The following is an 11,043-nucleotide window of genomic DNA, read 5'->3' on the forward strand; positions in this document are numbered from 1 at the left end:
TTGTATTTGAATACATTCATAAATAAAAAGTTTAATATATGATTTTATGGTTTATGCATTCCTTTATTGTCTCCAGCAAGTCTCTTTCGAGCTCGATTATACATATAATATCTTTATACTAATCTCTATTAAATGTATAATATCTTTGTTCGTAAGTACTAACAATAAGCAAGTTAAAGTCCATCTAGTATAAAATCAAATCGTGTATATGAATAATTATCCACATATGTTATTATTACATATTAGGCAAAAATTTATAGATCCCGACGTCGATGTCTACACAAATATAATAAAATATCACATCACCACACGTACTTATAATCCTTTTTGAATTTGGAATATACAGTGATAGGATACACCTTTGAGAAACAGATTATTTATCATGTACAAAAAGTTGTCACGTGAATGTTGATGGTTTATATACTATATGTCAGCATTAGAAGTTTTCACGAAAGTAATTAAAATTTTTCGAAATTAATCTTAATGCTTAGCAAACGTAAAAAATTAATTATTTATTTTATCTTATGCGTCGTTCATATACTGTTTTTTGTTTAGTTACAGAAAAAATTCTTTGCGATCGCAAAGAACGAGATAGCTCAAGATTTTGTTGTTAAAGTTATATTAACGATTATATGTTTATTATATCGTAGTTTTCTTGTTATGTCTATCTAATATAAAATGCTTTTGTGCAATAATCTAATATGTACTCAAATTATTCGACTTATAATTTACGTATTTACTATTGAGACTAATTAATTTTTGTTATTTGAAGAATTGCAGCTTAATTTCACTTTCCATTACGTTTTGAATATATTCAACTATTCTGCGTTCGAAATAATCTGAAGTACGAAATACAGAGGTGAACATACTCGATTTTATACGTCCTACTGGTATAAATTCTGTTCCCCGTGTGCACATTTATGGTAGATAAGAAAAATAAGGAGTATTCGCCTGACTATAATTTACGATAATTTAGATAATATTGTAATAGGACATAACACAAAGATATCGGTGCTTCTTCGCAAGATATCTATTTTTTATTAAAAATTTTATTTCTTGGATCTTATATTCTTCTTATGTGAATAAGCATAAGAAGAATATAAGATCCAAATCTCAATTATAGCACTTAGCTTTAATGTTCTATAAACGTGTAAAAGTTGATAATACAATAATATGATAATGAAAGACATTAAGTGAGCGGTGGCAGAGCAAGGGGAAAGAAACTTCTATAGGCTATAGGTTCTCAGTGACGCTTTGACTGTTACCCGAGATGGTGTTTCCCGAGGCGAAGTACTATAGATACAATCATATGCTATTGTCATCGATTGGACTCTGGCCCTACGATAATTCTATCATCAGACAAATTCAAGTCATACTGACACTACTGATTTTTGGATTGTATTTAACAATTCAGGTATCTGTTTTTTTTCTTACGATACATTATACTTAATTTCTCTTGTTATATATATTCAAACTTAACATTGTTGCATTGTTCATATCTGCTTTTGATAATATCTTCTAATATAAATAAATTTTGCGTACTAGAATATACAAATTTAATTTTGATTTATGCACATAATTGTAAACAGAATTAAAACATTCATACCTTTTATATTTTTATTTTATATTTCTTTCATTTTTTACGAGCCGTGCTTTATAGATTATTATGAAAAGAATGTCATTGGCATCTTTGATACAAAATTATTTTAAAGAAATCGTTATACACGTGTTTTACACTCAGATACAAATGGCGATTTAATATTCTAAATACTGATATTTATCTAATAAGCAGTTCAATCTCTATTGTATAATAGATATAATTGTATATTTCAAAGAAAGGTTTAATAATTGTAAATTAATTTTCAAATTATTTGAATCTCACAGCACAGTTGTTTTAGTGTAACAATTTTTCATCAAATGATAAATATACCTAATTGATTAAGTATATTTAATCATGTATATTTATTATTGCTTGATCTAAAGCTAAATATTTGATTTAAAAGTTTTAATCTAAAAGTTAAATATTTTTATTTTTCCTCATTTCGATGTACAAGAAATTGCAATATTTGGAATCATTATCAACAATAATATTATTCAGATAATCTTGCAAGAGATAACTATACCCTGGGAAAAAGCTATATATCCAATTCTATCTAATTGCATCAAATAATGTCGGATATGATAAAATTTGATCAGATTATATGCAAATTTTAATGCATCCATTTATAAGTATGTATATCAAAGCAGATGTAGTAAGGTATAATCAGATGTTTATACCGTTTTATCTGACTACCTGTGTATCTGACCACATCTGATTTGATGTACTTATAAATGAATGGATTAAAATTTGGATATAATTACATCAAAGTTTATTATATCTAACATTTTTAATAATTAGATACAATTAGATATATGGTTTTGTTCCTCGGGTATTTACAATACACGTACGTTAAACATTTTGTGCGTATGAAAGAGTTTTTTTAAATAACTTTTCTTTCAGATATGCATTATCTATAATTATAAAATATTATTCTCATATTATTAAATATGTTGCTTACAGTTTATGAGATTACTCATTCCGGAATTCAACCTTGATTTTTTTCTGGAAGCATTAGCTATTCTTTTCTTCATTTTAGTGTGGTTTGTCAAATACATTTATTTCTTCCTTGTAATCGGAAGTGTAAGTTCTGCGGTAATTTAAACTAAATTTAATTTGAAGTTAATCGCTATATACAATAATACTTTTTGCATGCATCAATAGATAAAACAAATACGGAAATATGTCAGAAGTAATTGGAATATTCTATCAGATAATCGAGAAATCGATATAATGCACAAATATGCCGATATTGGAAGACAAACTACAATAGCTTTAGTGAGTAAGTAAAAACATTTTCCAATCAATTTTTAATTACTTCATCCTGATTAAATTCGGATGTAATTTAATTATGTGCAAGGGTGTAGCTAGGTACATACAAGCTAATAAAAAGAATTACAAGCGCAAAAACTATATTTGACTGTGTCGGTAAAAAAGATGACTGAGGGATCCCCTTAAGTCGTGCTTGTTGGAGTTTTAAAATTAATGCGATAATTACGCATTCTTTATTAAAAGTTTTTTTCCGTGTGTATATACATGGTGTCCCAATTTAATGTCCCACCCCAAATAACTTTTTATTTTTGAACGCAGAAAAAATGTATATACAAGGTGTCTCATTTTAAATGATTCACGTAAATATCTCCAGAGATATGAAAGATACGGAAAAACGTTTCAAACAAAAGTTATTTGGTTCGAAGGGGGACATAAGATGGTACCATTGGTTTGATCTTGAATAGTTGTACAGGACTTTTTGACTTGATTTGGTCTCAGGAATATGCTGTTTCAATAGTGTTCCAATTATTGAAAATTTTTGTGTATTGTAACAAAAAACAATAAGGGGTTCCACTTAACAAATTGAAGGTGAGCTTCACGTGTCCTTCAAGCAACTATCCAAGGTCAAATTAATGACACAATCTTATGTCCCCCTCGACACCATACAACTTTTATCTTATTGTTGTTGGGCTTAGTTTTTGAGATATTTTGCTGTCCTAGTTAAAATGGGACACCCTGTATATGCTAACAACAATGAAAATATTGTTTTGTATGAAACGTTTAAATAATATCTATTTATTATTTAAAAAAGGAGTATTTTTATAATTTTATTAACCTTGGCATAGCAAATAATTCGAACGTTTAAACATGATGCAACCATTATTTTCTTCAACTGAATAAATTAATAAAACTTAACATGTTTCAGTTATGACCTACGCTGGATGTGTTGGTTTCAATCTGATACAATTTAGTCCGGATCTTCTTGATACAGTAATGCCTTTAAATGAATCTCGTTCGCGTCTACTTCTGTATCAGGCAAAATACTCAATCGTTCAGGAAAAGTATCTTTATATTATAATGATACATGAAAGCATTGGCTTATTCCTTTGTGGAACTACTGGATTAGCTGCTGAAACATTTTTATTAGTAAACGCATTACATGCTTTCGGAATGTTTAGAGTTACTCGGTACATCGTAAGAGAGAAATATTTTTTAATGAACAACTTTTCACTGTTTGTGTTTATTTTTATTTGTTTCAACCTGAAAATTGAACTAGTATATTTTTTAATGAAGAAAACATTTCCTAGCAATAAATTGGAGTTTGTACTCGATTTATATCAATTAGGTAACTTTTTATTTATAGAATTAATTAGATTTTATGTACATTCGAACCTTGGTATCGTGTAGTCTCCCCTTATTATTTGTCACTTTTAGTTTTACGTTGCTTTTTTTCTCACTTTATATGCCTAATCTCATGTGGTCACGCTAATATGAAATAGTGAATAGAAATAGGGCAAGAAGATATACTATAAACGGAGAAATAAATAACTTGAGAGCTTTCGAATTTATATTTCATTGAATTTTGGTGCATTTTGATATATATTTATTATTGCTGAATGCAATCATATATGTAAGATTAAATATGATTAATAGTTATTTAAATAATGTATAATAGAATAATTTTATAGGTATAATTCTTAAGTAAAATTTTACAATACTTGTGTACTACATTATAGATATTATATATCTTGTTCATATCTTTTTCATAACATACAGAATTTTATAGTTACCGTATGGAACGTATGTTAATCGAAGATGTTTCACAAATATCTATAGCTAACAGTTATATTATATTCCATGATAAAATAATGGATGCAGTGGACACCCATAGAAGAGCGATTGAGTTAGTATGCTACTAATTCCAACAAAGTCTGTTATACAAATTGGCAAGAGCTTGAAGATAAAATATTACGACTTTCTACAATTTTCTCATGAAGAGTAATAACGAAAACCCTTTATTCTGTTAGATTTTCGGAATTATTAAAGAATAGCTTTGGAATATCGTACCTCCTTATGATTCTGACAGCTTTAATTTCGGCCACTGCTAGTCTTTTTCGTGTGCGTAGAAATTTCGGTTAAATTAATATTATCATTATTGCCAGCTTTATTAAATTATTTATATTGCAACTATCGATGCTATTTGCAGTTATTTCGAATAATAACGATGCAACAGGAAAAGATTGAAACTGTAACATTAATTTACGTGTGGCCGGTTCTTGTGCTTTTAGTTTTAGGCAATTTTGTTGGGCAAGAATTTACCAATAATGATGAACTTGTACATCGAGCAATGTATGTAGTACAATTAATTTATTTTCTAAAGCACTATGTATCGAAAATGTTACAAGATACTATGCGTACTACCCCTAACAATAGTGCGTTGGCTAACTATGAAAACCTTTAGTTTTCAGCCCACGACTGTGTGTATATATATGCAGGGTGTCCGACACAAAAATGATCACTCCAAAGATCGCGATAAAATGGGATAAACTAAAAAGAAAAATTATTCGCTATTTTGTATAATTTGCCACAATTATCGAGTAATAAAGAGGAACGAATTTTAGTGCCTGAGCATATCCCTTAAAAAGTTTACTTAAAAATACTTAAAATATCTATTGTTCAAGTTACTGTACAAAATTTTAAGTATACTGACAAAATGTAATATTTTCTCGCAGGATTTGTTTAAGTATTTAATTTTTTTTTAAGCGAATGACACAACAATGGTGATTCGAATTATTTTTTCAGAAATCCGTTATTTCGATATTTTACTGTCAAAAATAGAACGGGACACCCTGTATGTATACATGTATATAAAATTTCTATATGTGCAAATATATGTTGAGAGAATAATTAATTTCTTTGTAATGTAGATGTAATACAGAATGGTACAATGCTCCATTAAAGATACAAAAATTTATACTTTTTTTACTGAGAAAAACTACAAAAAGTTACAAAATTGATGCTGGTGGTCTGTTTAGTCCTTGCTTGGAAGGTTTAACCGCGGTAAGAAATCATACTGTAATCAGAAAAATTATATAATAATAATAAAAATATTCATCACATTACTGTGATCTGTAACGTTTTATGTTTCAGACCATGAGTTTAGTTCTTTCTTTCCTGACGATCTTGTGTTCCATATAAAGAGAAATAAAAAGTTCAGTTACAAAAGATACACCCGGCGAGTTTATCATTTTATAGAGATACATGAAAATGTATAGAGAACTTACGAAGTCATATTAATTTTAAGAAATTATTGGCAATTAGTAATGTAACTCAAAATTTTTAGTAAAAAAAATTTGAATCTCGATTATGTTGTTGTTAAATTTAAACTAATATTTAGGTGTAATTAAAATGTTGTTGGTAATGTTTTTGTTCACCAGTAATTAAATCAATAATCAATCAATTGTTTCGACATAACTGGCTATGTATTTAATTTGTCACAATAACGACGTTTCGACTGCAAATCGCAGTCCCCTTCAGGTTAGTTTAAGAGACAAGCATTTACGGATACAAATTATTGTGGTAGCAATAAGTCTTATACGTAATGTTACTGTCTAAACCACGGAAATGTGCGCTGTGATCATCTCGATATACTCTCAGATGTACGGACACATGGATCCTGCTCGTTGCTCGAATTCAAAGAACCGATTTAATTAATTGACGAACATTACGTATAAGACTTATTGCTACCATGCGATTGGAATTTAATAGAGGTCTAATCGCGCACATGTGTGAGAATATGTAAAGAAGATAATAGTATAATCCACCCAAATTTTGACAAATAAGAAGAAATCAACTTATTTCAAACATCACGTTACTTACATACTCTATCAAAGTGGCCAATGTTGACCACTTACCTCGTCGTATTCAATCTTCATTCGTTGGGCGAGATTGGATATACCTTTCGTTGCTCTTAGCCATACAGTCTGGTCATTTTGACCAGAGATCAGTAAGGAAGAAGACTCCTTCCTTAATCGGTTTATTATCGTCACCGACAGATATTTTGTACGGTTCGAACTAAATGCGAGCATCGATCGTATCGAAATGCACGACCACTAGAAGTTAATTAAAGAAGAAAATTAAATAATAAAAATTGCTGTATAAAACTCATCAAATGTATTTTTATTTCCGTTATTTATTTGAAAATAGGTAATTACTGTCTCTTCGTGACTCAATCTTTAAATTCAAAATTCAAGTACATAGAAAATAGCAATTTACTTTACGTTATATTTATTTTAATTACATTCCGCGATAAATTAAAATTTATAATATGGATGAAAATAAACAATTAATAATTTCTTGAAAATTTTTAAAAAACTGATCGCGAAAACCGACCGCAAAAATACGAAGATGCATGTAACTATAATGCATGTATTCATGCGAGACACATCTTGAAAGTGTATCGATGGATACACATACAGAATAAATGACGTGAGACCCAAAGGAAAAAATCTTATTTTCCTGGGAACACTAGTCAACAAAGATGGTGCAATAAATGCGGAGATAAGGATGAGAATCAACAAGGAAAGCAAAGCCTACTACGCACTGTTACCAATAATGAGGTGTCACGCTCGGTATCAGAACATACCAAAATATAACTATATAAGACACTGATTAGATCGGTGGAACTGTATAGATGCGGGACGTGGACAATGACAATGTAAGATAATGACCGACTGGCATACTTTCAGAGAAAGATTTTACGAAAACTCTATGGCCATATAAATAACGGACCAATTGAATGATGTATACGCTATAACGACGAACTGTACGAACTGTATAAGGAATCAAACATCGTTGGGTGTGTCAGAGGAGCATGACTAAGATGGGCCGGGCATGTAACACGAATCGACAACGCCAGGATCGCTAAGAGAAATCTATTGGGACAAATGTACGTGACCAGGAGAGTGGGCAAACCGAGAATGAGGTGGATGGATGACGTGAAAACTGACGCGAGAGCACTGAACATAAGGTCGTGGAGGACGATGGCGATGGATAGAAAAAAATGGAGGCATTGTTGTGCAGGCCAGGGACCACTTGGGGTTGTAGAGACAGGTATGATGATGATAACGTAATTGTTAGATTAGTTTGTCATTTTAACTTCTTTATAATAATATCACATTGTTGTACCTTTTTGTCTTTAAAATAAATAATAGGTCAGTTCAATTAAAACATCTCTTGGGTCAGTAACAGTGTCATACTCACAAAATTTGTTGTTGATTTATGTTTTATAATTAATTTTTGTTATCTGAAGAATTGCAGCTTAATTTCACTTTCCATTATGTTTTGAATATATTCAACTATTCTGCGTTCGAAATAATCTGAAGTACGAAATACAGACGTGAACATACTCGATTTTATACGTCCTACTGGTATAAATTCTGTTCCCCGTGTGCACATTTATGGTAGATAAGAAAAATAAGGAATATTCCCCTGACTACAATTTACGATAATTTAGTTAATACTGTAATAGAACATAATACAAAGATATCGTTGCTTCTTCGCAAGAAATCTATTTTTTATTTAATATTTTATTTTTGGATCTTATATTCGTCTTATGCTTCTTCACAATCTCAATTATAGCACTTATCTTTAATGTTCTAAACGTGTAAAAGTTGATAATACAATAATATGATAATAAAAGAAATTAAGCGAGCGGTGACAAAGCAAGGGGAAAGAAACTTCTATAGGCTATAGGTTCTCAGTGACTCTTTGACTGTTACCCGAGATGGTGTTTCCCGAGGCGAAGTACTATAGATATAATCATATGCTTTTGTCATCGATTGGACTCTGGCCCTACGATAATTCTACCATCGGACAAATTCAAGTCGTAGTATCATTACTAATTTTTGGATTGTATGTAACAATTCAGGTATCTGATTTTTTTCATACGATACATAATACTTAACTTCACTTGTTAAATATATTCAATACTAACATTACTGAATTGTTTATAACTGCTTATGATAATAGTTCTTCTAATATAAATAAATTTGGCGAACTAAAATATATAATAAATTTAATTTTGGTTTTTGCACATAATTGTAATCAGAATTAAAACATTCATACTTTTTATATTTTTGTTTTAAATTTTTTTCATTTTTTTCTGAGCCGTGCTTTGCGCGAGCTATATAGATTATTATGAAATAAATGTCATTGGCATCTTACAAAATTATTTAAAAAATATCATTATACACGTGTTTTTTACACTCAGATACAAATGGCGATTTAATATTCTAAATACTGATATTTATCTAATAAGCAGTTCAATCTCTATTGTATAATAGATATAATTGTACATTTCAAAGAAAGGTTTAATAATTGTAAATTGATTTTTAAATTATTTGAATCTTGCAGCACAGTTGTTTTAGTGTAACATTTTTTCATCAAATGATAAATATACCTAATTGATTAAGTATATTTAATCACGTATATTTATTATTGCTTGATCTAAAGTGAAATATTTGATTTAAAAGTTTTGATCTAGAAGTTAAATATTTTTATTTTTCCTCATAACGATGTACAAGAAATTGCAATATTTGGAATCATTATCAATAATAATATTATTCAGATAATCTTGCAAGAGATAACTATACCCTGGGAAAAAGCTATATCCAATTTTATCTAATTGCATCAAATAATGTCGGATATGATAAAATTTGATCTAATTATATCCAAATTTTAATCCATTCATTTATAAGTATATCAAAGCAGATGTAGTCAGGTATAGTCAGATGTTTATATCGTTTCATCTGACTATATCTGACCACATCTGATTTGATGTACTTATAAATGAATGGATTAAAATTTGGATATAATTACATCAAAGTTTATTATATCTAACATTTTTAATAATTAGATACAATTGAAGACATTGCTGCAAGAAAGAGGCAAGTCCACATTTTATGTTTCTGAGATAAACGAAAAAACTTTCCCCCGTTTACAAATTTTGTTTCAGAAAGTTTATTTATTTTACATTATATTCTTCTTAGCTATCAATTTGCGCATACTTATTCAAATAATAATAAACTTTCAAAATACATGAAATTTTAACACTTTTAATTTGGACTTGCCTCGTTCTAGCACCAAAAATGGAAAAAATGCCTAGCAACAGAACATAAACTAGCAAAAAATATTTGAAAATAGTACCTATTAGATAGTTATTGTAATAAATAAGTAAAAATAAATAATAAACTATTAAATTAGCTAATTTTTTCATAGTTTTGGTTACCTGATATCTTTTTTTTGCACCAATCTGCTTAGGGGGGCAAGTCCAAAAATCTCAGTTTATTTAACTAACAATGCACTTACGTACGTCGTTTTTACACCAATCGATCGGGCTTGGAACGTTGCATATAATGATGTTAAAACATCATTTTCGCCAAAATGTGGACTTGCCTCTTTCTTGCAGCAATGTCTCCAATTAGATATATGGTTTTGTTCCTCGGGTATTTACAATACACGTACGTTAAACGCACATTTTGTGCGTATGAAAGGTTTTTTTAAATAACTTTTCTTTCAGATATGCATTATCTATAATTATAAAATATTATTCGCATATTATTAAATATGTTGCTTACAGTTTATGAGATTACTCATTCCGGAATTCAACCTTGATTTTTTTCTGGAAGCATTAGCTCTTATTTTTTTCATTTTAGCGTGGTTTGTTAAATACATTAATTTATTCCTTGTTATCGGAAATGTAAGTTCTGCAATAATTTAAACTAAATTTAATTTGAAGTTAATCGCTATATACAATAATACTTTTTGCATGCCTCAATAGATAAAACAAATACGGAAATGTGTCAAAAGTAATTGGAATATTCTATCCGATAATCGAGAAATCGACATAATGCACAAATATGCCGATATTGGAAGACAATCTACAATAGCTATAATGAGTAAGTAAAAACATTTTCCAATCAATTTTTAATTACTTCATCCTGATTAAATTCGGATGTGATTTAATTATGTGCAAGGGCGTAGCTAGGTACATAAAAGCTAATAAAAAGAATTACAAGCGCAAAAACTATATTTGACTGTGCCGGTAAAAAAGATGACTGAGGGATTACGCATATACTTTATTAAAAGTTTTTTCAGTGTGTATACAGGGTGTC

General features: G+C 29.3%; 2 protein-coding genes across 3 annotated transcripts in view; both read left to right on the forward strand.

Annotated features, from left to right (window-relative positions):
* The first annotated feature begins 1,223 nt into the window (after nucleotides 1-1,223).
* Nucleotides 1,224-6,190, forward strand: LOC105567847. Of its 2 annotated transcripts, XM_012023061.1 has the most exons (9): nucleotides 1,225-1,414; nucleotides 2,561-2,680; nucleotides 2,762-2,879; nucleotides 3,795-4,056; nucleotides 4,656-4,772; nucleotides 4,897-4,987; nucleotides 5,076-5,218; nucleotides 5,797-5,929; nucleotides 6,020-6,190. In XM_012023061.1, the coding sequence occupies exons 1-9, from the start codon at nucleotides 1,271-1,273 to the stop codon at nucleotides 6,065-6,067; spliced, it is 1,176 nt and encodes a 391-aa protein (XP_011878451.1). In that variant the 5' UTR covers nucleotides 1,225-1,270; the 3' UTR covers nucleotides 6,068-6,190. The 2 variants fall into 2 exon arrangements, with proteins under 2 accessions (XP_011878452.1, XP_011878451.1); XM_012023062.1 differs by lacking the exons at nucleotides 5,797-5,929; nucleotides 6,020-6,190 and adding an exon at nucleotides 5,331-5,524 and having other exon boundaries at nucleotides 1,224-1,414.
* A 2,145-nt stretch (nucleotides 6,191-8,335) lies between these two features.
* The window catches only part of LOC105567846, a 9,480-nt gene continuing 6,772 nt past the window's right edge, over nucleotides 8,336-11,043 (forward strand). The window contains exons 1-3 of the mRNA XM_012023060.1: nucleotides 8,336-8,798; nucleotides 10,509-10,628; nucleotides 10,710-10,827. Coding sequence (XP_011878450.1) covers nucleotides 8,655-8,798; nucleotides 10,509-10,628; nucleotides 10,710-10,827 — 382 coding nt within the window. The 5' untranslated portion in view covers nucleotides 8,336-8,654. The remainder of the gene's footprint in view (nucleotides 8,799-10,508; nucleotides 10,629-10,709; nucleotides 10,828-11,043) is intronic.

Source organism: Vollenhovia emeryi, unplaced genomic scaffold (genome assembly GCF_000949405.1).
Source record: "Vollenhovia emeryi isolate VEMERY1.0 unplaced genomic scaffold, V.emery_V1.0 DF939133.1, whole genome shotgun sequence".
Taxonomy (NCBI): Eukaryota; Metazoa; Arthropoda; class Insecta; order Hymenoptera; family Formicidae; genus Vollenhovia; species Vollenhovia emeryi.

Bases quoted from the DNA above. Each gene is read 5' to 3' on its own strand.
- LOC105567847 (XM_012023061.1), top strand. From the start codon at position 1,271: ATGGTGTTTCCCGAGGCGAAGTACTATAGATACAATCATATGCTATTG. The intron at 4,773-4,896 runs GTTAGTATGCTA...TTATTCTGTTAG, and splicing joins ACCCATAGAAGAGCGATTGA to ATTTTCGGAATTATTAAAGA. The intron at 5,219-5,796 runs GTATGTAGTACA...TTTGTAATGTAG, and splicing joins GAACTTGTACATCGAGCAAT to ATGTAATACAGAATGGTACA.